The following is a 27,939-nucleotide window of genomic DNA, read 5'->3' as shown; positions in this document are numbered from 1 at the left end:
TTGACTCCATGGGGTCTAGTGATGATAATAATTATTTTGCTTTGTAAAATTAGTCCTCAACTTACACAGTTCATTCATTATGAAGATTTTTACACAAGTTGAAAATCTTCGTAAGTCAAATGTTGCTGAAAAGCAATGCATTGTTGACATATATTTTCATTTCAAAGGATAGTTAAAGCTATAAACGTTTCTGCTTATGAAAAGAGAACTTTGAGAAAATGAAAGTATATTCAGTATCCTACTGAGTACATAAGTATAAAAGCATATGCAATTGTATGAAAACTAATACAAACTGTATTACATATTCATTAGGAATATGTACTACTATAAGTATAGTCCATACTACTACTACGGTTCTTTTTGTTTTTTTCCTTCTCCTAAATTAATTTATACCATGTAATTGCATCTTCGGTTTTTCTCTTGAATAAGCATAAGACTTATAAGGCATATGTTGTTGCATGTCTTCAATCAAATGGTATAAACTACTTTACGAGAAGGAAAAACAAAAAAGAACTAATAATGGACTGTACTTCCAGTATTACACATTTCATAATTAATATGTAATGCAAGCTTGTATTAGTTTTCTTAGAAATACATATGCTTTTATATTAGGGTTCATAAGGGATGGGAAAAAAAAGGCAAAATAGTACCACTCCACAAGCATGGTTCTAGGAGAGAATAACATATGCATTCAATTATAGACCAGTCTGTATAACTGCAGTTGTAGTCAAGGTGTTGGGGAGATTGGTTATAAATAGATAAGTTTAGTTTAATCCTTTATCCAAGTGTGAGCAAACAAAGTTTGTGCCTGAAAGTATCTTCAGGACTGGGGTAAGGTAGTACAACACCGGGAAACTCGTTGCAAAGGGTGGAGAAAGCTCTCATTACTCCTATCTCAGTATCTCCCATAATGCAAAGCACATCTCCTTGCGGATATGTGTAATGCTATGCATTAAGGCAAGGGCCACTACCCATGCTGGTTTCGACCTTTATTGAGGTCTCATCAGTGGAGCATTACACATATCCTCAAGGAGATGTGCTTTGCATTATGGGAGATACTGAGATAGGAGTGACGAGAGCTTTCTCCACTTTTGCAATGAGTTTCCCAGTGTTGTACTACCTTACCCCAGTCCTGAAGATACTTTCAGGCGCAAACTTTGTTTGCTCACATTTGGATAAAGGATTAAACTAAACTTATTATAGTCTAACCAAGTGAAAAATAAACTCTCAACATCTTTCTCTGAATCCGGAGTAATTTAATAATAAGGTTGTACATCCTTTGGCAACTCCTATAGGTTGGGATGACCTCTCATTGCTTCTGTCTTGGAGTCTCCACTACTGGGCCTGGCTTCACTGATGAGACCTCAATAAAGGTCAAAACTGGTATGGGTAGTGGCCCTTGCCTTAATGCATAGCATCACACATATCCGCAAGGAGATGTGCTCTGCATTATGGGAGATACTGAGATAGGAGTTATAAGATCTTTCTCCACCTTTGCAACGAGTTGTCCGGTGTTGTACTACCTTACCCCAGTCCTGAAGATACTTTTAGGCGCAAACTTTGTTTGCTCACACTTGTATAAAGGATTAAACTAAACTTATTATAGTCTAACCAAGTGAAAAATAAACTCTCAACAGGTTATAAATAGAATAGAGGATTGGGTTGATGAATATAGTATTCTTTATGATGGCCAGCATGGATTTGTAAAGGGCAGGTCTTGTTTTAGCAATTTACTTGGAATTTATAATAAGATAATGAGTGTGTTAGATAAGGGAGAATCATATACAGTGATATTCTTGGACTTTGCAAAAGCATTTATAGATTACTACATGATAAGTTGGTGTACAAGCTACAGAGGAAGGAATAAATAGTATATTCATTAGAGGGATTGCAGATTGAATCTCTGAACGATGCCAGCAAGTTGGAGAGTAACCAGTGTTCTGTTCTTGGGTCCTGGCTATTTAATTTGTTTGTAAATGATATATCATGTGGAATGACTGGTGATCTTCAGTTTTTGCAGATGACACAAAGTTGGGGAGAATTATAAGTAGCAATGCTGATGTCATTTCCCTTCAAGAAGATTTGAATAGACTTTTGACTTGGATAAAGGAGTGGGGTTGTAGTTTTTAAATTAACAAGAGCAAGGCTTTGCATTTTGGAGTGCAGAAATATAAGGCAGTGTACTATATTGATGGTACCATACTGGAGGAGGTGGATGAGATTCAGAATTTGAGAGTGATGGTTGACAATAGACTGAAGTTAAGAGAGAACTGCAAAGACTGCACATCATAGTATTGCTATGGTAAGAAATACTCTAACATGTAGGGATAAGGAAGTGGTTGTGCCACTGTATAAAGCACTGGTTAGACCACATTTGGAATACTGTACTCAGATTTGGGTAACCTGGTTTTCAGTGCAAACTTTGGGGAGGATCCACAGATGAGTGACTAAAATGATATCATGACTTTCGAATGATGGCTATGGAGAGAGGTTGAAGAAATGTGGATTGTGAGTTTGGTGAATAGGAGGAAAAATGTGATATAATAGAGACATTTAAGTTAGGGAGAGGATTTTATCAGGTTAATCCAGGTGGGATTATAAAAGCAATAGAAGGCAAAAGAGGAAGAACCAGAAGCCATCCCTGAAGTTGTGTAAGAATGGGATGAGGAGGAGTGTGAGGAGTAGATTTTTTACATGGAGAATTAGCAAATGGAATGCATTATTAGAATGTGTTGTTAATGCAAGAAGCATTAAGGATTTTAATATTCTATATGATAAATATGTTGTCAGTGGAATGAACCTCCACAATGAATCTGCCAATTCCATGGAATTTGCAATAATAATAATAATAAAATTGCCAATAATTTTTCATTCCTGGAGAATTTGAAAAGTTCAGCCAATCAATTCAAGTGATCATGGACTCATTGGTTGAACTTTTCATGTGCTGCATAATGGAAACTTTTTCTTTCATAATAATTCTAATAGTCGACTCATTCATTTTGTAAGCATGCATAATGGCTACCAACTTATTATTACCTTTTCATGTTGTTTTTTTAATAATTTCTACTTTTATTCTCCAAAGATATAATGATCCTTGTCATTGTGAATACATGTATGTATTCTCAACACTTTTACATTGCTCCATTTAAGGTTTATATTTTGTTTGCAATAAATACCTTCCTACCTACCTAGGTACACTAACAAAAACATAACTTGAGCCCAAGAGAAAAAGAAACAAAAGAAACAAAATAGCAATGGCATGATTAGCTGTACATCAGCTTGTTGTGAACGCTATCTGTTATGTTAAAATGGAATTAAAATATTATGAATTCAGCCATATGTATAGTCAATTGTAGAAATAAATTTAAAAAAGTTTCCAGACAGCTTATGAGAATATAACAGTCAGTTATCTTGTGTATTTTGAGTAGTTCTAACTAAGGTAATAACTCCAATACTGATAGATATATTCTCATAAGCCATTTGGCAAATTGTCAAAACTTTTTAGAGTTTTATTCTACATTTAGTTATAAAACATGGCTGAATCCATAGTATCCTGCATTTTATTATCTTACTTTACATTATGTTTTAGGCATCTATTATGCTCATAAAGTGGCACTTCAAAGATGGCATTCTATATTCAGCATTTTTTGCATTCACTGGTTTTGATCCAATTTTTCTAAATGATCCATATTCTGAGTCTTTAAATTCTGGGTATTCTGATATAAATGAATATTTGTCTAATAAAGTGCAGCAATGATTGGAATGCATTGTCCGAAAGCATGGTGAGCGTGAAGATGATGAATGCATTTAAAACACAGAATGATCAGCTTCATGAGTGACAGTGGAACCTCTTGTGATAAGTCCTAAGACTTCATGGAGGTCTGATGTTAATGATAATCTTCTTCTTTCGCTATGCCTTATCCTGTTTTAAACGGGGTTGGCGTTCCCATCTTTAATCTTCTTCTTCCAGATTATCTGGTCCAGGGCATCTTCCCGACTCCATCCTTTCTCCCTAAGATCCTCTGCCACCTTATCCCTCCATCTGAGTTTGATTACCTGCCTCTTTTCCTCCTTCCCTCCACCCCCATACACTCCACTCGTTTACCAACATACTCCTCACTCCTCTCTACATGACTGAACCACCTCAGCCTGCTTTCTTGTACCTTCTTACCGATCGGTCCCACCTTGATCGTCCCTCTGATGTAGTCATTCCTTATCCTGTCCTTTGTCACACCACTCATCCATCTCAACATCCGCATCTCTGCTACCTCCATCTTCCTCTCCTGTGCCTTTGTTATAGGCCATGTCTCTGCACCATGGAGCATTGCCTGCCTCACCACCATCTTAATGATAATAATAATAATGAATTTATAATGCAGAAATTCTTTTAGAACATCAAATTAAAGTTACCATGTGATATATATGACAACAGAAATGTTGGAAAGAAAATGAGAAGAGCAAAAATATGAATATTTCATACAACATGTGGAGCATAGGGCGGTATATCATGAAAAAAATTTGAGAGAAAAACTTGATGATGCAACTATATAAATTTTCAATAGCAATAACATTATGGAAATGAACATTAATCATGCAATCTATCTACATTTTCATGATTAGTTTATGGTATTTTATGTAGAAAATTATCTGTATTTTATAGAACATAGGTTTGAGAATGAATGATATCATCTCCACAATTACGTACCTTCTTTGCTATGAAAAGCAATCACCAAAAAATACTTTTTTCCTTTATTTTGGTAACCATTATGCTTTTTTAAATAGAAATATTAATCATTCCAATCATATCCAGAGTAAACAAGACAAATACCTTTGCTGCTTCTGGAACTGGTGGATATGAAGTATCTATGCAAATTCCATTTTTCTTGATGCAATGTGACTGTGGAACAATATAATCAGTATGCCATTTACCATATGGTATTATGGAAACCCCATCAATAGCAAGGCTTGAAAATTCATCACTCTCTAGAGTTAAGCTCACAAAATTAGATTCAAAATTGAAAACTGCCACTTTTCCATCACGATCAGTTACTACTTGGCGACATATAAATGTGTACATACAGTCATAGAGAATAGATCGACCTTTATCCATCTGATTAGCTGTTGCTGCTTCTACCATCAAAGTTGTGGTCTGCCCACCCTCTGGAGTATGATACAAGATAAGAATAACATAATGACCAGGTTTATTAACACGAAGATCCATATGAAGAGTTGTCTGATTAACATTGAGCAAGGCCATATGCTCAACGCCAAGTTCCTGCATGATCAGAAACAAAAAACAATTAACATTACTAAGTAATCATTTTTTTACATTCTAAATAAATCAAAATAAAACTGCCTTTAAAAAATCAGGTATAAAAATTATTAGTCAGTTGTAAAATGTAAGCTATAAGATTTAAATTTAAACTAACTCAGAAAACAAAATCTATGATATAGTATGTAATTATCATATACTATATTCCATACTACTTAATTCTGAGGATAATAATGACTGCATTACACACTGCAAATATCTTTCTCATGATATTTATGTATGTTTCACCAGAAGTGAAAATTCCACTTTTTAAGACCAGTTCATTTTCCCTTCAATATTATTTATTTATTTCTTAACAGGATTTGTTTAAAATCTGTTTAAAAAAATGCAACAAAAAAATCACAAAAAATATGAAAAATACAAGATATTACAACAATAACAAAAATATACCCCTTCCAAAAAAAAAAAAAAAAAAAAAAAAAAAAAAAAAAAACTCCAATTGGCATCATACACAAAAACACTCGGTCTCAGCTATCTAACTAAATCTTGCATAATGTCTTCTGTGAAAATGGGGGGAACATGCAGTTTTGTCAAATTAGATAAGATGGGTGAAATTAAGAGGGGTGAAAGGGTGGATGAGATGATTGTGATGGTAGGAACAAATAACTTGAGACGTAATGTAAATTGGGCAACGAGAGACATGAGATTCTTGCTTGAGGTTGTGTGAAAGAAGACACAGACAGGAAAGATTGTGTGTGTGTGTGTGTGTGTGTGTGTGTGTGTGTGTGTGTGTGTGTGTGTGTGTGTGTTGCCTAGGTATGATAGTGAAGAGCTGAGCAGAACAGCTGTAATATTGAATAACATAATAGCTAGAATGTGTCAGAAGAGAGGAATGGAATATGTGGATGTTTGGAGGGTGTTTGAGGACAGGGAGGAATTGTATGGAAGAGACCACTTCATTTGAATGAGGGTAGACATAGAAATCTAGAGAAATTGCTGTTCTGAACAAGTCGGTGCATCCTAGGGTGGATGGAAGCAGAGGTGGCCTCTTGTGAGAATGGGTACTTAAGAGAAGGGAGACGACATCAGGCAATGCTGAACCCAGTAGAGTCTAGAGGGGGTAATGTTGGGTATAAAAACAATAACATTTTTATGCTTTACACCAATGCCAGGAGTATCCGTAATAAAGGAGAGGAATTGATGGCACTGATAGCATCAGTCTGACCAAAGATTATTGAGATCAGTGAGATGTGGTTGACAGAAGAAGATATAATAACAGGAATAGAAGTAGCAAGGTACAGCATTTTTTAGCAGGATAAGAAGAGAAAGCATGGTGGTGAAGTACTCCTTATGATAAGTGACGACTTACGTCCCCTAAAAAAAGCTTTGGAAAGCAGTAACACTAAGGATTTTGAAAGCATATGATGTGAGGTAGAGGTGGGCAGATCAGGATATTTAGTGGGGTGTTGTTACAGACCAAAGATCACAGAGGGTGGGAACCAGGGGATGTTTTGACAGTTGAGCTTGGTAAGTGCAAGAAGAATGATTGCTATGGGAGATTTTAACTACAGCAGTATAAACTGGGGAGAGGAAGATGCATGTAACAATAAGGGAATGAAATTTCTAGAATTCTTGAGGGACAAATGTCATAGGCAACATGTAATAAAGAGAACAAGAGTTTCAAGAGTCTTGAATTTGGTAATAGCATCAGAAGAGTTGATAATAACTAAGATGACATCACTCCCACCACTTGTAGAGAGTGATCATGTGGTTTTGATTTGAAGATGAATAGACATGCAGGAGTATCAAAGAGATGCGAACATACGTGGAATTACAAGGGAGGTGATTATAATAGTCTTAGATGTTAACTTGGGGAAGTTAAATGGAGGGAGGAATTGTAGGGATGGGATATCATTGCTGCTTGTGAAATTGTGAAGAAATATTTGTTAGCAGCAATAGTAAGCTGTATTATATAAGTGAAAAAGAAGACACAATTTGGAGTAAAGTGGATGGCAAACAATATTAAACAGGAACTGCATGCAAAAAACAGGCAATGCAAAAAACAGGAGATATAAGGAGACAGGTGAAGAGCAGATTATTATTATTATTATTATTATTACCCCAAGCCCTCATGGAGTCAAAGACTCATCTGGGAGGTCCTTTTATCACACACAAAGCTATCATACTGTGTTTTAAACACTCTCAAACTCCTTGCAGACACCAGACTCTCAGGCAAGGCATTCCAATCATTCACAACTCTGCATGAAAAATAAAACCTACCTCTCACTCCTCCTACTCACACCCTCTTTATACAGTTTCCAGGGATGACCTCTGGTTCTCCCCTGATCTCCCACTATTCTCTGTAGAACTTCTCCACCACTGATCGTATAACAACCCCTTACCAACTAGTAGGTCTCTATCATATCTCTCCTCTTCCTTCTCTCCCACCAGACTCTGCAAATTACATCTTCTCAATCTTTCCTCATACTCAAACATTCCAGAGGTCAGAAACTACCTCAGTCAGTCGCCTTTGGACCCTTTCCAACATCTCTTCATCCTTCTGAAAACCCGGTGAACAAATCTGGGCACAATAGTCCATGTGTGGCCTAATCAAAGCCTTATACAATGGAACAAGAATCTCCCTACTTCTACACGTCAGTGTCCTCCGCATCATTCCCAAAAGTCTTTGTGTTGTCTTCACAATTTTGGCAATGTGTCCCCTAAATTTTAGATCCTTATTCACTATCCCCCTCAGATCTCTTATTTCCTCTACTTCTAACAATATATTCTCACCAAGCATAAATTCTGCATCCCATCTTTGTTTTCCAAATTTTAAAACCTTACATTTTGCAACATTGAATTCACATCCCCATTTGCTTGCCCAATCACTCAATTTATTCAAGTCTTCTCGCAAGGCCACAATATCTTCACTACTCTTTATGGTTCGTCCCAACTTTGCATCATCTGCAAACAACTGAATATCTCCATCCAAATCTTTGCCAATATCATTAATATACAAGTTAAATAGTAATGGCCCTAAAACAGACTCCTGAGGAACTCCACTAGTGACTTTCCTTTAGCTGGATATCGCTCCCCCATACACAACTTGTTGATACCTATCAGACAGCCAGTCTCCAATCCAATGCACTAATCTAACATCCAACCCCATCTGCTCTAGTTTGACTGTCAACTTATCATGAGGTACTCTATTAGAAGCTTTTCCAAAATCCAAGTATATTACTGTGTATCCTTCTCCTCTGTCCAAGGAAGCATTCACTTTATTGTAATAAGTAAGTATATTACTACAACATGACCTCCCTTTAGCAAATCCATGCTGTCCATCAAAGATAATACCATTATTGTCAACCCAACTCTGGATCCTAGTTCTCACAAGCTTCTCCAACAACTTATCAACAACACCTGACACACAGATAGGCCTATAGTTTGATGCTTGAGTTCGATCACCTCCTTTATGAAGTGGCACAATCTTGCCCTCCCTCCACTCTTTAGGGACTTGACCAAGTGCAAGACTCATATTAAAAAAATATGTCAAGGCTGGTGTCAACTCTCTGGCACATTCCTTCAGAATACACAATGATATATTATCAAGTCCCACAGCCTTATTTACATCTAGTTTACTCAACTCCCCAAACACCTCTTGCTCGCTTACAGTCAGTCTCTCCTCCCCATCATCAACTGCTCTCAATCTCTCCATGAGGTCACATTCACAAGATTGAAAGATCTTTATGAACTGCTCATTAAGTATCTCCACCACACATTCTGCAAAATCTGTCTTTATACCATTTTCTCCTATCAATGGAATTCTTTTGCTAGCTATCAAAAGAACTCCTTAGGATTCTTTTTGGCTTCATTAACTAACTGCTGTTCATATCTCTCTTTAGCTACCCTCACTAACCAACTGACCCACCTTGCCTGGTCGTTGTAGACTTCATGGAATAGATTATTTCCACTTCTCTTATGCTGCCTCCACAATGCCCTCTTTCTCTGTATTGCATGCTTAATCTCTTCATTCATCCATCTCACACCTACCTTATTTAACCTTCTCACCCTTGGAATACACTTAGATATTGCATCTACTAGATATTTTCTGAAAATCTCCCAAGCTGCATTGATCTCTTTTCCAGCTAACTCCTCATTCCATGCTACACCCGCAAGCTGTCTCCTGAGCTCTTCATAATCAACCCCCCCTTGTTGTATCATATATATCCTTTTCTCACAGAGGTCCTCCCACTGCTGGCAACTACCCAGGTAATCACCTCATGGTCACTCTCACCAACTGGTGGATGATTTGACACCTCATTTACAATTACATCCTCTGATGAGATGACTAAATTCAATACCCTTAATTCTCGTGTGCCCTCTGTTACATACTGTCTGATGTAGTTATCCCTCAAAAATTCAATAAACTAATTTTCTTTACTTTCAGTTGCTATACTGCCATAATTAAAATCACCCATAATGATCACCCTTTTCTTATTTGCTGGCTAATTTGACTATACATTTCACTATCACCACCATCCACATTACCAGGTCTATAACAACATCCCACCAAGGATTTGATTCTATTCACCTCTATCTCACACCATACTGCCTCAAAACCACTGGCACTATTTCGATCTTGCATCTCTACTTTGTATGGACATAACTCTTTCTCTATCATCAATAGCACTCCCCCCCCTCCATTTTTACCCCTTTATCCTCACGAAACACATCATACCTTTCCATCTCTATTCCTGTCGGGATGTCATCCTCTTCCAGCCATGTCTCACTTATTCCGACAATCTTTGGGTGAACAGACGCAATTAGTGCAACCATTTCATCTGCCTCGTTTCTTATACTTCTTGCATTGGTATACAAGCACAACAGCTCATTTCTGGATCTACAGCTAGTTCCACTGATACCACTCACTCGATGTGATCTCTCCATGCTCAACTGGGGCCATTTCCCTTTCTGCTTCTTCATATTAGAACGCTTTTCAATTCCAACTGTTTCCTCTTGATCCCTGGTCATCCCATTCCTTTCCTGCCTACACATGCTGTCATCTCCTCTTGAAGCATCCACCTTTCTCACACTGTGTACCCCTGTTCACCCTGAGCCTCCTCATTTCCCTGCTCCTCTTGCACATGATGAAGAATGAAGCAAGATGCATGATGAATATATGACACAAGCCAGGAGAGTGACTAGTATGGTAACGAAGGCAAAACTGGAATATGAGAAGAGATTGGTCCTATGATCCAAAGAAATTTCTATGGGCCTTTTAGCTATGTGACCAGTAGGAGGAGAAATGACCGTGGATGATTGACATTGTGGGATAAAAACAGAAATAGAGTGACTGATGCAGAGAACATAGTGGAATTGTTCAATGAACACCTTACTGGAGTATTTCATCCTGGAGGAGTAAATTTTAATACTAGAGGGATAGGGCAGGTTTGAGGTTTAGAGGTGCAGGAGGAGAGTGTGTTCCAGATACTGAGTACTCTGGATGTCAGAAAAGCTGTGGGACTGGATGGTATTTCACCACGAGTTTTGAGAGAATGTGCTAAAGAACTGACAGCTCCTTTGACCTGGCTTTACAATGAAAGTCTGGCTACAGGAAAGATGCTCAGGGAATGCAATGAAGGTAAGATAGTGCCATTGCATAGGGGTGGTGTCTGACTGGAAGTGTCTAATTATAGGCCAGTTTGTGTGTCACCAGTAGTTGTTAAGAACTTGGAGAAATTAGTGAGTGACGGTATAGAGAATTGGGCAGATGAGTAATGTTATCTGTGAGAGTCAAGATGGATTTGTGAAGGGGTGCTCTTGTTTTAGGAATATGCTAGCCTTTTATAATAAAGTTAGAAGAGTAGTAGATGAGGGAAAGGCATATACTGCCATTTTCTTGGATTTAGCGAAAGCATTTGACAGGGTGCCACATGATAAGCTGATATTTAAGTTGCAGCACATGGGTATGGATGTCAGGTTGGTCAACTGGATTCAGGATTGGCTGTCCAATAGGTATCAGAGAGTTGTGAATAGTGGAGCAGTTTCAAGGATGCAGAGGGTTACAAGTGGGGTCCCACAGGGCTCAGTACTGGGACCTACATTGTTTAACCTTTATATCAGTGACATTGTCAATGGATTGCAAGGGGATATTTAGTTGTTTGCAGATGATGTGAAGCTGGGAAGGATTATTAGTAATAGTGCAGATGCGGCAGCCCTGCAAGAGGATTTGAATAAGCTAGTTAGATGGGCAAATGAATGGGGGTGACTGTCAGTTTAATGCAGCAAAATGTAAGGTCTTGAAGTTTGAGACACATCGATGGGACACTTCATACTCTATTGGAGGAGTTGTACTGGAGGAAGTAGGGGAGACTAGAGATCACGGGTTGATGATTGATAGAAACCTGAAATTCTGCGACATATTGCAAAGGTGGTGAAGGTAACATTGGGGATTGCTGCAATACTGAGAAGGACACTGACCTGCAGAGATAAAAGAGTTATCATTCTGTTGTATAAGCCTCTGATCAGACCACACTTAGACTATTGTTTGCAGATTTGGTCCCCAGGATTTGAAGGGGATAAATTAACTGTGGAAAGGGTACAAAGTCAGATAACAAAGATGGTGTCAGGACTACAGAATGTTAGTTATGAGGATCGGCTGAGGGAGTGTGGACTGCAGAGTTTGGTGGATAGAAGAAGCAGAGGTGATATGATTGAGACTTTTAAGCTGTTAAGAGGTGGTTACAGGGTTGACACTGGGGAGTTCTTTTGCTTGGTTGAGCAATGTTAAGGAGTGATGACAAGGGGCCATCCCTGGAAGTTATGAAAGGAAACTGTGAGCAGGAGGGTGAGGAGTGGCTTCTTTGCATGGAGGGTGGTTGAACCGTGGAATGCATTGCCTGATAGAGTGGTGAGAGCGAGAACAGTCAATGAGTTTAAGGAGTGGTATGATAGACTTTGTGTTTCCTAGGAAGAGGAACCACAAAGTCTATGTTTTGACTCCATGGAGGCTTGAATAATAATAATAACCCTTCAAAGGTTATCAAACCAGAAATCTCCACTTTACAGTTTGCTGTATGATTCCCTTACCTTACTTTATATTTTTGATTTTCTATCCTGTTTGACTATTTATAGGTAACTAAAAAGTGGTTTAACTTTAAATATAACACAGAAGCTTATACTCCCTTTCTCTAATTTCACAGATCAAGCATGGAAAAGAAATCAATGATCTTAATCATGTGAAATTAGTCATGATCTAATACAAATTTTTAATCTGCCAACCAGAATAAAAGGTAATTCTCATCATTCTTCCAGCACTTTGGATCTTTACTTAACTTCAAATGCACTGTAGATGTTTGTTCTGCACTTTGCAAACTTGAATCTCGTTTTCTACAGATTGATCTCTTACAAGACAATCTTGGTCTCATATCGTATGGTATGACATGCCATGCAAGATGATCTCTGAGATCTGTACACCTCTTTTCCATGGTATGATTACTGTTTTTGCTCTCCAAATCGAAATGCTGGATCTCACCTAATAATTAAATTAATCCTTATTGAGAAGGCCTTCATTTTCTAAATTCCACTACAATACCAAATTCTATCCAAGTCTTAGTTCTCTAAAAAATGTACTTTTGCAGTCCATGACAACAATTCAGCATATATTATATGGATAAGTCAAATGCTCCATTTCACTCAGCTACACTACAGCCCAAAACAAACAAATGAGGGTGTGCTGAAAAGTTGTGATTATCATCATGAAGGAATTGAGTTAGCTCAATTCTTGAAGCCATATAACTTACACATTATTCTTCATATTCCCCACAAAGTGTTATACACTTGTTACAATGCAACTGCTACATCATTTGAAATCCTTTGAGAAAAAAAGTCTTTCTCTTGTTGCATAAACCAGTCCTCAGCTGAAGATAATACTCATCATCTATGGTAAATTTTGCTCCTTTCAAGTGTTTCTTTAAATTTGGGAATAGGATATTGTCAGATGGGGCCAGATCTTGCAAATAGGATGGATGAGGCAGACATTAAAAGACCAAGTTGTGTACTGTCTGTTGGGTTTCATGAGCAGTGCGAGCAGGTGCATTGTCCTGCAAAAACAACATGCCTCTGATGAGTTTCCTGCAGTGTTTTTCCTTCAGTACCTCTTTCAATTCTTCAGAACTGTTGAATAAATTGTTGCTGTAATAGTTTTGCCTTTTTTGAGGTTCTTGGTAAGGGTTACACCATCCATATCTCAAAAGACAATGGCAAGAACCTCTCCTGCTGACTTTTGGGTTCAAAACATCTTTGGCTGGAGAACCTTTGTGTCTCAAATCCATTGACTGTTATTTGGTCTCTAGGTCATAGTGATGAAGCCATGTTTCATCAACTGTCACACTATTTCTTTGGAAAACAAGTCAGCCAAGTTAATCGATATGAGTAAAACAAGGAAAGGGAAAAAATGAAAATAAACCACAATATCGGGAGTCCTGCTACTTGGAATGGAAGAAGCAGTCTTCACAAATACCAACGTCTAGACAAAACTCTGATCGAAAGAAATGTCAAATTAGCAGTAAAAGATTCAGATGAAACAGATAATAATTACATCGATATACTATTATTAGTAGTAGTATTACAACTCGATGAGTAGTAACAGAAAAAAACCCTCCTATCTCCATATGAGAGTGGCTAACTCACCTTCAATTAAAAAGGCCCAATACTATCCCCCGATGAGTCTAAAGACTCCTTGGAGTTGCCTGTAATAATAATAATTACATGATCTCCAAGGACTCATTATGGGAGGGCACATTACTCCACTACAACCCACTGTCTCCGTTACTTAATCCTCACTACACAAAACCACTACCACCAACACACACACAACACCATCTACAGCCCACCACCAGCATATATATTGTCTGTAAATTATGTGTTCTCATGGCCAATTTGCCTATATGTAGGATGACAAACCTGAGTTTCAAGGAGAAAAAAACCTTCCTATCTCCATATGAGAGTAGCTAACTCACCTTCAATTAAAAAAAGGCCCATAAACAGATTCCTCTCACCATGATGAGAATCAAACTCTGTTCTTTTCCAGTTGATGAACACAATGTACTGTCATTCTTCCAACTGTGCTATTATTATTATTATTATTGTTCCGGGCAACTCCAAGGAGTCGACAGACTCATCGAGGGAGGCCCTAACATCATGTCAAGAACAACTATTCGACATTGACACAGTATCTATCATACTTTGCCTTGAACTCATTCACGGTCGTAGCACCCACAACAGACTCTGGAAGCTTATTCCACTCATTCACCACTCTCCAAGTAAAAAACCTAGCTCTAACACCCTTGTCAACCATGCTCTTGCCCAGCTTCCATGCATGGTCCCTAGTCCTCCCACCACCAGTCATATTTTCAAAAATATCTTCTGGATCAATCTTGTAGAAACCCTTCAGTAATTTGAATGTCTCAATCATATCACCCCTCCTTCGCCTATCGTCCAATCTCTGCAACCCACAAATCTTCAACCTACTCTCATAAGGTTCATTCCACAGACCTTCTATCATCTTGGTCACTCGTCTCTGGATCCTCTCCACTTCCTCCCCATCACGAAGAAACCCTGGTGCCCATAACTGGGCACAGATGTCCAGATGGGGTCTTATCAAGGCTCGATACAGAGAAACAACAACTTGTTTGTCTCTGCATGTTAAAGTATTTTTCAGAAGCCAAGTGATTTGATGAGCTGATTTAGTCACTTTTGCAATGTGCTCCCTGAACTTCAATTCCCTATCCACCAACACTCCCAAATTCCTGGCTTCATCAATCTCCTGGAGTATGGTTCCACCAATGCGATATACTGCTGCTATTCTTTTCACCCCAAGGTGCATAACCTTACACTTTGCCACATTAAATTGACATCCATTTTTCCTAGCCCAGTCCTCCAAACTATCCAAATCATCCTGTAACATTTTGACATCCTGTGCACTCACAATTGCTCTACCCAACTTTGCATCATCAGCAAACAAATGAACACTTCCTCTCAAATCCTTTCCTATGTCATTGATGAACAAATTGAAAAGCAGTGGTCCAAGAACAGAGCCCTGCGGCACACCACTAGTCACAAGCCGTCTTTTAGACTCCACTCCTGAATAAACCACTCTCTGGTATCTCTCCTTCCACCATCCTCCTATCCATCTCACCAACCCTATATCTATCCCCATCTGCTCCAGTTTACTGATTAGGGTTCCATGTGGTATCCTGTCAAAGGCCTTGGCAAGGTCCAGTAGTATTACTGTAAACCCATTACCCCTATCCAGTTCGGCCGTCACTGTGTTATAAAATGTAAGCAAGTTACTGAGGCATGATCTACCCTTCACAAAATCATGTTGTCCCCCATACAGTATCCTATTTTCATCTATCCAATCCTGTATTCTTTTCTTGACTAATTTCTCTAAGACCTTGACAATGATTCCTGATATGCTAATCGGTCGGTAATTTACAACAGCAGTCTTGGAACCACCTTTATGCAGTGGAACTATTCTCCCCTCTTTCCACCCCCTCGGGACTAACCCAGGCCCGAGACTCAAATTAAACAAAATGGTCAAGGGTACCTGACAATTCTTTAGCTGCTTCTCGTACGATATGAGCTGGTATACCATCCAATCCCACGGATGTATTGACATTGAGGTTATGCAATAGCCTACTCACCTCCACTTCATTCACCACAATTCCCATATAATCTACTGGTTTATTCGTTTCTGCAAGGTTCACCACCACCTGGATGATATATACTTGCAAAGTGCTCACTCAGTAACTCGACTATATCAACTGATTCAGTTACCTCCCTACCATCGGTATTCTTTAAAATCATACAAAAAACTGTTTAGGATTCTCTTTAGCCTGCATGGCCAATGTTCTTCCGTAATCCTTTTTTGCTTTTCTTACCACACTCGTTACCCTTCTAGCCTGCACTTTATACCGTTCATGTGCCTGCCGGTCACCTTTCTCCTTAAATTCCCTCCATAGTTGTTTCTTTTTTTGCAGCTCAAGCTTAATGGTGTTATTCATCCATTTAACCCCTACTTGATTTATTATTCGGACCCTAGGTATACAGTCAGCCATTGCTTCATGCAAACACTTCTTAACTGCCTCCCATGCACTATCAACTTCTAGTCCTTGCAGTTGTACATGCCATGGCACTGAACCAATCAAACTCCTAAGTTTGTCATACTTTCCAGCCCGATAATTCCACATGTACCCTGTCTTAATTGAAAATTCCACACCTTTAGCCACCTCCCAAGTCAAGACCCTATGATCACTCTCACCAATTGGTGGCAATTGTGAGAGTGATCATAGGGTCTTGACTTGGTCTATGGATATAAGTGCCTATGAAGGCACTTATATCCATAGATCTCTGGTCTAGTGGCTCAGCATGCTTCAGATGTGCCACTCCACTTTGCAAGTTTTTCCATGTTGGTAAAAGCATCACAAAACCTGTTATTGCTCTGTCTCGTGTGGTTAACTGTCACTTGTCCCTCTAAGAAAACAGACCAATTTCAGTGACTATTCACCTATTTAGTAGGCCAGAATCTCACCCATTACGGGAATTAACTAGACACATTGCTCCACCAAGGAAGAATGGCCATGCAACACAACCCAGTGAATCAAGAAAAAGTTCTTAATCTGCCAATCCCCACTGTTTGGGGCTGATATCCACAGTGGCATCAAAAAGGAAGAAATATCAAAAACAGGATTAATGATCTAGAGGAAAATAATTCTTTCTATACGGATTTACAAAATATAAAAGATAAAATAAACTCCAAATGACTATCTATTAATAGGGAGATCTCAATACAAGGAACATTCCTCTTGGTACAAATATAGGAACAGTTGAAATGAATAACTTAGAGATTTCTCCATATATATATATATATATATATATATATATATATATATATATATATATATATATATATATATAATAACCTAAAAATTACTTTTACTACTTTTTTGTGTGGATTGAAACACCCTGTATTTAAAGAGAAGCATGGCAGATACAGTTATAGAATGAATTTTCTGCAATAAATGCTAGGTCTTCATGCAGGTATCCAATTTTTAATAATAACAATAATTTCAACCCTTAAAATGTTATTATTACATGGCCAATGAGTTTAAGGATTCATCACAGGAGGCTGACTCAATTTATATACAACTTGATATTGTTCACAGACAATGGACATGGACACTTTGCTCCCACAGGCAATCCATCCATGTATTCATTGGACATCATCAGATGCCATGTGGTCACTCAGATGATCAGTGATGTGCCACACCAGTCCTTGCCATGAGGCCCTGTTGCATGCTTTTCTGGAGGCTTCAACTCTCTGAAAATCAGTTACAATATCCATTCATCTCATTGAGGGTCTATGCCTTCCTCTTTATCGAGGAACTTTACCTTCTATTATTGTTTTAAGAAGTCTTCTTTCTATCCTTTCAATGTGTCCAAAGTATTTCAACTTTCTTCTCTCAATATCCTCAAGGAGCATTAAAGTTCCACTGATCCTTTTTAGCACTCATCCATTTGTCTGCCTTTCAGTATATGATATCCTCAACAGTCTTCTGTAACACCACTTTTCTCAAAAGCAGCTATCAGACTTCTTTAGGTTCCAAGACTCGCATCCATAAGTTGCTGTTGGAAAAACAGCTACATCCAGAATTCTCAATTTTATTCCTGTGGAGATAGATCTATCCTTCCAGATTTTAGACAAGTCTCTGATTATTGTTTTAGGCATTCCTAATCTCCTTCTGATGTCTTCTGAACAGCAATTCTTCACATTAATAATGGATCCCAGGAACTCAAACTTGGTGACTTCCTCAGTTCTTTCTCCATTAAGGAACACTTGTTTCTCAGGAGCTTCCCTGTCTGTACGTCCTTCTTCCTACTCATCACTTTCAAACAGAAAAATGTAGTCATCATGCCTTTGTTAACCATATAATCTTCAGTTTCCAGGAATGCATCTTTATTGTCTTCTTTTTTTGTCATGTGCTGCTATTTTATCAAATTCCTTTACTGACAGGATGGCTATATCTTATCGGCTCCTCCACCTACAGGGAGAAGGGGATCAAAGGGAGAAGGGTTCCGATAAACACCTAGAACAAAAATTATATTAAAGTTACTGATATAACCACAGGACAGAACATACTAGTAGCAGAGTTAAGAAGGAAAGTAATGTTCTTATATTCTTATGCCAGCCTGGTTGGTAGAGTGGTTAGTGTATCTACTCTCCAGCCAAAAGGCTATGGGTTCAAATCCCGCTTTGGGCATGGATGTTTGTGATTGCCTATGAAAATACTAGTGATGGTAGTGGGCAGTAGATGGCATTGATGTAGATGATGCAGTTCACTAGTTTGTGGAATGAATGGTGGAGATGGAGAATTGTAGAGTAGGTGCCCTCCTTCAATGAGTCTTTGGACTTCTTGGAGGTGTAATGTAATAATAATAATAATAATAATACATCCTCATATTTTTTTCTTGTGGTTATATCAGTTGCTTTAATATCATTTTTTTCTAGGTGTTTATCAGAACTTTCCAGCCCCTCCCCATATTAACCAGGGTTAATATGGGGAGGGACTGGAAAGTTCATGACAGATCAAAAGCATGTAGACCACATGCTTTTGATCTGTCATCATATTCAACATCCATTCACAACATCATCTGTGTACCTTCTCTACTCTCTTCAGACAAAAGAAAAAATTGTCAAAAATTCTTAGAATAATTTTTAGAATAATTTGAGGACAGATTTAGAGAATGTAAATTTTAAAGCTTTGTGAATAGGAGAAGGAGGGATATGATTTAGACATATAAGTTAGTCAGGGGTTGTTATCAGGTTGACATGAAAGAGAGATTTTACATAGAACGGGAGAGGACATAGAAGAAGAGACCATCCCTGGAAACTGTATTAGGAGAGAGTAAGGAGGTTCTTGAAATGGAGAGTGATTGGTGAGTGGAATGCATTGTCTTGAGTGTGTGTTGTGAATGTAGACACATTGAATCAGATTAAGGCAAGTTGGATGAGCTTTGTGTTTGACAGAGTATCTCCCAAATGAGTCTCTGACTCCATAGAGGTCAGATGTTAATAAAAAAAATAATAATAATAATAATTTTCCCTAGTCCATCATTTTGATGTACACTGTTAGAAAATTCTGTTGTATTTACTACTACAATTATACTTCTGCTTTGTTACAGTTACACCTGTGCAGTTTAGAGGAAGGGGGATGCTATTCACTATACATAGTTTTATTTTTTAAGTGAATAAAAGTTTTTGTTGTATAATGAAACCTGTGGGACATTTATGACTAAACATACACACATAACCACAGTAATAAGATTTTTTAATAAGTAAATATTTCGTCCTACGTATCATAGGACAAAAAAATCTTATTACTGTGGTTACATGTGTATGTTTAGTCATGAATCTATGTTTTGCATGAAAAGGACTGCTTTTCAAACTTCTTGTTAACATACAAGTTAAATAGCAATAGCCCCCTGTTGCTATTTAACTAGCAACAGGGGACTGTTGCTACTTTCCACTAGCGACTTTCCTCTTCTGGGCTATCGCTCTTCCATACACAACTTACTGATATCTATCCAACAGCCAATCTCCAATGCAGTGCACTAACCTACTGTCCAACTTCATCTGTCCAATTTAATCAACCAGCTTGGCATGTGGCAATCTATCAAAGGCCTTTACAAAATCTAAGTATATCACTATGTATGCATTTATCACCTTGTTGAAATAAGTAAACAGATTGCTAAAACACAACTTTCCTTTAGCTAGCTTCTGCCCATCAAAGAGAATTCCTATTTTCAACCCAATTTTGAACCTCTTTCCTCACTAATCCTCCTAACACTTTAACCACAACTCCAGACAAACAGATTGGTTGTAGAGGCCTTAGTACTATCATCTCCCTTATGGAGTGGAGCAATATTCTGATCCATTGGAACTTGGTATAAGTTCTTAACAAGTTTGTAAGCTGTTTTTAACTTGCTGGGAGATTCCCTCAAAACCTCTTGTGACATATCATCAAGCCAATTTACTCTCTTTGTGCCCAGCCTTATAAAAATCAAGTTTAGTTTACTGAATTCCTCATATATCTCCTGCTCACTCACCTGTGGCCCCTCCTCTTTCCCTGCTACTGCTATCAAGTTCATGATGTTACTTTTATGGTGATGAAATGCCTTTATAAATTGCTCATTTAACATCTTCACAATATGCTCCTCAGTGGTTATCATTCCTACAATTTTTACTAATATCATCCTTCAACTATTTATGCTTATGTGGTACTGTAAACTTTTTATTTAATGGAATGAATACAGCACAGATAGTTAAACACAAGTTTATAATTGATGCTATATTTCATCTCAGTCACTGAGACATCATCAGAGATACAATATTAAAATTGTAAAAACACACACAAAAATGCACAAATCAATAAGTAGAAAAAAATTAGACTGAAAGTCTGGAGTCCTATGAGAGGAAGTCTTTATCGATTATTGTTGAGATGGGGGAGAGAGGGGTAATAGGAAATTCTGTGCATGTGTTTTATGTAAATTGAAAAAGAAAGTGTGCCATTGGGAAGACAATGGATTAGAGTATCTAGAAAAGGCAGGCAATTATCATTCTGTTGAGATGGAGAAGGAAGGAGTCTATGGCTGAGTCATGTGACCAAACAGAGAACACATCATCAATGAATCTTAACCAGATTCTTTAACCTTCTATCTAGCTAAAACACATTGATGTGTCTCAGTGACTGAGATGAAATATAAGATTGATAAAACCTGTGTTTAATTATTTATCTGTGCTGTACTCATTCCATTAAACCAAATAATGAGTAATATCATCCTTCAATACTCATCCTTTCTTCTACTGGCCACATACCAAAAGAAGTCCCAGTTTTTTTGTTTTATTTTGCCTTATTAGCTAACCACTGCTCACAGTGCACTTTCGCTAACCTTACTAAGCAAGTCACATTTCTCAAATATTCTTTGTACTTCTTATACAACCAATTATTACCACTCATGTGGTGCCTCCATAATGTCTTCTTCTTTTTCTTCCAAATTACATATGACATCTCTTCATTCCTCCATTTCAAGCCTTACCATATTTAATTTCCTGACCTTTGATATGCATGCAAACATTTCATCTACCAGAAAGTTCCTGAGCAGTTCCCCATGCAACAATGATCCAATTTTTATCCAATTCCTCATTCCATGATATAGCTGTAAGCCATCTACTGAGTTTATCATTATATTATAGTTATGTCCTTATAGTTCCACATATATCTGTTTCTCACCATTCAAGGTAATCACTTCTCACTTTATGGTCTCTGTTTCACCAACTGGAGGAAGATTTGACACCCCATTTACAATAACATCCTGTAATGAGATAATCAAATTCAATACCATTCATCCTTGCAATAATAACTGTCCCTAAAAAACTCAAGAAATTTACTCTCTTTATACCCAGATGCTGTCATTCCAATCATTATTATCATAATTAAAATCCCATAATGATCACCTTTTTCTTATTTGTAAACTATCAATTTGTCTACATATTTCTATTCCCACTATTCCTTCTTCCTACCCTCCATATGGTCACATTTATAGAAACACCCATCTAAATATTTCATTCTGTCTATCTCTACCGCTTACCATACCACCTCAAAACCGTGCCACTATTTGTTCCTTGCATCTCCTCCTTGGATGACCATAACTTCTCTGTCATCATCAACACTCCTCCTCCTCCCTATTTGACCTGTCTGTGTTCATGAAAGCATCATATTCCTCCATCTCTATTCTTGTCAGGATGTCATCCTCATCCAACCACATCTCACTAATTCAGACAATTTTTGGACAAATGAACTAGATCAAGCAACAGTTTCATTCTCCTTATTTTAGATATGTCTGTTATTTGTATACAAACATAACAGCTAATTTCTGGATGTGACTCCTCCATACCTCTTCCCAGCCATTCCTGCTTATCATCACTGATTCTGTACCTCTCCCCAGACCTAAAGCCCCCCCCCCCCCGACATACTTGACCATTGCAATCCATTCTTGTCCACTCATACAGTCACTTCTTTATACAGCATCTCATACTATCTCCTTCTCTGAATGATATAATCACGTAATCACAAGAAAGATATTTATTTAACCAAATATTTCGGTCTGGAAATAGCAGACCATCGTCAGTGGTATTACAAGAACAGTTTAAAAAATACAAGCTAGAATACTAACAATAGATCGTTAAAATTAGATAATGCCGCGTGATGTTCTATCACTAAGTATGAAACGGAATAATTTGAAGTAGAAACATGATTGAATTTGCTATTAAAAAAAAAAAAAAAAAAAAAAATTAATTAATTAATGAGTAATCTTGATTAGCCTTTCCCAGATTTTTGATATAGATATATAGTCATTACGATTCAGGTTGGGGTGATGGAGAAAGGCCTCCACACTTTCCTTGAACAAATGTTCGAACCTATAACGGGATCTATGTAAGAGGCGAGTCCTGGACCAAAGGATGCTGTGGTCAGTTTCAATCCCGTGTTGAGCCAATCTAGACTTTTCAGGTTTGTTGTGAAGAATGGATGATTGATGTTCTTTGATTCTTTTTTCAAGAGAATGTCCAGTTTGTCCAAAATAAGAGAGATCACAGTTGCATGGAATTTGATAAACTCCAGGAAGAGATAAAGTTGAGCGTTTGTCTTTAGGAGAAGGAAAATGAGAAGACAATTTGTTAATAGGTGAATACGTAGTTGTTAAATTATTTCTTTAAAATTCTTGCGATAGGTTCTGAAATACCGGAGATATAAGGAATAGGCACTCGACGTTCTCTTGAAAAAAGAATCCAAGAACATCACTCATCCATTCTTCACAACAAACCTGAAAAGTCTGGATTGGCTCAACATGGGATAGAAACTGACCACAGCATCCTTTGGTCCAGGACTCGCCTCTTACATAGATCCCGTTATAGCTTCGAATGTTTATTCAAGGAAAGCGTGGAGGCCTTGCTCCATCGCCCCAACCTGAATCGTAATGACTGTATATCTATATCAAAAATCTGGGAAAGTCTAATCAAGATTACTCATTAATTATTATTTTTTTTTTTTTAATAGCAAATTCAATCATGTTTCTACTTCAAAATATTCTGTTTCATACTTAGTGATATAACATCCTGCGGCATGTTCTAATTTTAACGATCTATTAGTATTCTAGCTTGTATTTTTTAAACTGTTCTTGTAATACCACTGACGATAGTCTGCTATTTCCAGCCCGAAATATTTGGTTAAATAAATATCTTTCTTGTGATTACGTGATTATATCATTCAGTCTTATGTCGCAAGTATCCTTGAAACAACAAATTCATATATCCTTCTCTGTCTACCCTGACTCCCCACCACATTTCCCTGTCTGTGTTGTGTTCCTTCTCTCTCACTTCTTTTGCTCATACCATTCACCCCTCTGTTCAACAAGCTCTTCTACCCTACAATGCTGCTTTCCATATCAGCTCTTGCCTCCTCAAATCTGTTCACTACAGCCATTACTATCCCTTCCAGCATCAGTCTCTCAGCTGACTCATATCAAATCTCTCCATCCACCCCTCAAATCCACTTCATAGATTCACAAAATTCACATAGCTTTATAATCACATAGCATTATGCATAATCTTTGCTCACCATCTCAACTTATCACCATCATATTTGGACAACCCACTGACTACCTTTCCTATCACACTGTTATCTTTTACTCTCCTCAACAAATTACTGATATCCATTCTTACATTCTCTTGTTACCAACCAAGTTGTTTCCTACTACAACTACCAACTGTTTTGCTTGCCTACTCTTCATATCCAATATTTCAACCATGCTTCTCATTCTACCTTGAGGAAAAACCAACCTTATGCACTTTGTTATTTATTTCAATTCTAATAATTGAATCTCCACACAGAGCAACTCTCGAATCATTCACTGCCTGTTTAACCTAGCCAGTTTTCATTCTAGTCTTCCCCAATCTTCTATGCTTATCCATAATTCTTTTCATTTCATTCTGTATTAGCTTAATCTCTTGTCACATCTTTACCAACTCTGCTTCAATGCCTTGAAGTACTTTCTTGCTGTGTATATACCCTTTATATACCTAATATATACCCTCTACCTTCAGTAGCACTTTTTCTTTCATTGCCTTTCATGTCCTCTATCTTACAGTTAGTTGGTCTTTCTTGCAAGGTATCTATCTTACTGTTACCTTCAACCACCTCTTTCACACAAAATTCATATTTCTTTCACTATTGCTCACTGATTTGACTCCCTCTATAACATTTTCAATTTCATGCCTCTCAGGATTAACATTCCTGGCTTCATTTTCCTGCTTCTCATATATATAACTTCTGACACACCCTATCTCCACTACTCCTTCCATACCAGAATCCATTCTCCCTTGATAAGGAGTACACAGAATGATTTTAGCTGTCCCATTTAATCAATATATTTGATCAAAAAAAACAGAAAATATCAATTCAAATTTCATTTTTACTTCAAATAATTCAGTATACTGCTAAAAGTAGTACTGCTTGAGTTTGAAATTTAAAAAAAAAAGTTTTTGAAATTTGGTTTATATGTTCAAAAATATAAGAATATGTTACTGAAATGCAATATGTCCACAACAACAACAAAAACAAACAAACAAAAAAAATCTTAACCTGAAGTACATCTTCTTGGGTATAAAGCTGAGTTCGGATTCTCTGATCATCATTAGCCACATATCCTGCTGCTCCTGTCACAACAGTGCCATCATTAGGCAGTGATGGATACTGAAAATGGTGACAAAGCTCTTTTTCTCCCAATTTACAAGGGTTATTAACATCCTCTTGAAGTAAAGTTGCTTCATAATATGCTTGTGGTAATAGAACCATGTAGTCCTAAAAACATATAATACAGCAGTCAATTTTTCATTAAACATTATTTTAAATAAAATGCACTTCTTATAGAAATAAACATGCTTCTACTATAATAACTTTCATCTTATATACATATAAACTAATAAAATAAATTAGAACAAGAAGAGTTTCTTAAATAGTAGAGCAGAAACCATTAGAAATATACTATTATAACATGTTGTCATAATATTTTGACAGTTGTGAGAGCTGTGTTATTATAGAATTATTAAATATTTTAAAGGAAGCTACTGTAAGGCAGCAATATATAGCTTGTGACAGGAAGGCTATTGGTTAAAGGTTAATGGTTAAGTAGCATGCAAGATCCAGGTTTTTTGTATTTGTTTGTGTGTGTGTGTGTGTGTGTGTGTGTGTGTGTGTGTGTGTGTGTGTGTGTGTGTGTGTGTGTGTGTGTGTGTGTGTGTGTGTGAGTGAGTGAGTGAGTGAGTGAGTGAGTGATCGCCTTCCGTCTATGAATCCTTAGATTCTTCTTGGGGGGAGCATGCATAATACTACTGCTGCTGCTGCCACTACTACTACTAATAATAATAATAATACAAAGTATCCAAAGAAGAAAGAGAAGGCAAACAGATAGGTTTGGAAATAATCAGCAGATTTCAAATGAAAAGAATGAGAAAGACTGAAATCAAACTGCTTAAATGATACAGATGTCTGTTTTAATGTTAGCATATATATTGTACAAACCTAAATTATTACTAGTTATCTGCAGTTATTATTCATACAAAATTTAAGAATATAGAGACAAACATGTCAAACAACATCATGATTTTGATGTGTATTCTGAAAGGTTGATTTGTCTGTATGCAGAATGAAAAACCAGCGTTTTAGGGAGGAAAAAAACCCTGCTTCCTCCGTATGATATTGGCTAACACTGACCTGTTTTTTTTTTGGGTGTTTTTTTTCCTCCATCCTATTCACAAACTCTTTCAAATGTAGCCCATCTTTCTCTCTCTCCTGAATAATTTCAATTTTTCTTTTACTAACTTCATAGATTCAGCCCAGGTAAACCTTTTTTTGCCTTGTACAGTTCATCCATCATGCCAGCCATCATCTCTGTGCTGATTCTCAACTCACTACTGAATGATATAATCACGTAATCACAAGAAAGATATTTATTTAACCAAATATTTCGGTCTGGAAATAGCAGACCATCTTCGGTGGTATTACAAGAACAGTTTAAAAAATATACAAGCTAGAATACTAACAATAGATCGTTGAAATTAGAACATGCCGCGTGATGTTATATCACTAAGTATGAAACGAAATATTTTGAAGTAGAAACATGATTGAATTTGCTATTAAAAAAAAAAAAAAAAAAAAAAAAAAAAAAAAAATTAATGAGTAATCTTGATTAGGCTTTCCCAGATTTTTGATATAGATATGCAGTCATTACGATTCAGGTTGGGATGATGGAGCAAGGCCTCCACACTTTCCTTGAACAAACGTTCGAACCTGTAACGGGATCTATGTAAGAGGCGCGTCTTGGACCAAAGGATGCTGTGGTCAGTTTCAATCCCGTGTTGAGCCAAACCAGACTTTTCAGGTTTATTGTGAAGAATGGATGATTGATGTTCTTGGATTCTTTTTTCAAGAGAACGTCCAGTCTGTCCAAAGTAAGAGAGATCACAGTTGCAAGGAATTTGATAAACTCCAGGAAGAGATAAAGTTGAGCGTTTGTCTTTAGGAGAAGGAAAATGAGAAGACAATTTGTTAATAGGAGAATACGTAGCTGTTAAATCATATTTCTTCAAAATTCTTGCGATAGGTTCTGAAATACCGGAGATATAAGGAATAGGTACTCGACGTATTGAATCTTTGTTGTTTTGTGGAGGATTATAAGATGTAAGAAGACGTTGAATACTTTTTTCAGAAAAGCCATTGAGTTTCATGTGTTGCTGGATACATCATCGCATAAAGTTTACTATGGAATTAGAAGAAAACAACCAGTTATCTTTTTTAGACGTTCTCCTCATCCGATCATCTTCAAATATTCTTACAACTACAGTATACAGGAAACCAACATTCACAGGTCGTTATATTCTGAAAGAATCAGCCCATCATCCATGTCATAAAACAGGAATTATAAAATGTCTCATCAAAAGAGCCAAAACTAATTGTTCTACTTTTGATTATCTACAGAAAGAACTTTCTACTATCCAGCAACACATGAAACTCAATGGCTTTTCTGAAAAAAGTATTCAACGTCTTCTTACATCTTATAATCCTCCACAAAACAACAAAGATTCAATACGTCGAGTACCTATTCCTTATATCTCCGGTATTTCAGAACCTATCGCAAGAATTTTGAAGAAATATGATTTAACAGCTACGTATTCTCCTATTAACAAATTGTCTTCTCATTTTCCTTCTCCTAAAGACAAACGCTCAACTTTATCTCTTCCTGGAGTTTATCAAATTCCTTGCAACTGTGATCTCTCTTACTTTGGACAGACTGGACGTTCTCTTGAAAAAAGAATCCAAGAACATCAATCATCCATTCTTCACAATAAACCTGAAAAGTCTGGTTTGGCTCAACACGGGATTGAAACTGACCACAGCATCCTTTGGTCCAAGACGCGCCTCTTACATAGATCCCGTTACAGGTTCGAACGTTTGTTCAAGGAAAGCGTGGAGGCCTTGCTCCATCATCCC

At 37.3% G+C, this 27,939-nt stretch overlaps 1 protein-coding gene across 1 annotated transcript in view; it reads right to left on the bottom strand.

The window, feature by feature from the left end:
* LanA (laminin subunit alpha) overlaps window positions 1-27,939 on the bottom strand; it is a 1,191,635-nt gene that overhangs the window by 802,461 nt on the left and 361,235 nt on the right. Inside the window, exons 16-17 of the mRNA XM_090391815.1 lie at window positions 25,033-25,251; window positions 4,829-5,275 (exon numbers count right to left, since the gene is read on the bottom strand). Coding sequence (XP_090247941.1) covers window positions 4,829-5,275; window positions 25,033-25,251 — 666 coding nt within the window. The remainder of the gene's footprint in view (window positions 1-4,828; window positions 5,276-25,032; window positions 25,252-27,939) is intronic.

This window comes from Typopeltis vanoorti, chromosome 4 (genome assembly GCF_054136105.1).
Source record: "Typopeltis vanoorti isolate ZY-2024b chromosome 4, IOZ_Tvanoo_1.0, whole genome shotgun sequence".
Lineage (NCBI taxonomy): Eukaryota > Metazoa > Arthropoda > Arachnida > Uropygi > Thelyphonidae > Typopeltis > Typopeltis vanoorti.
The sequence above is the reverse complement of the archived record's forward strand: the minus strand, read 5'-3'. Positions and strand labels throughout refer to the sequence as shown.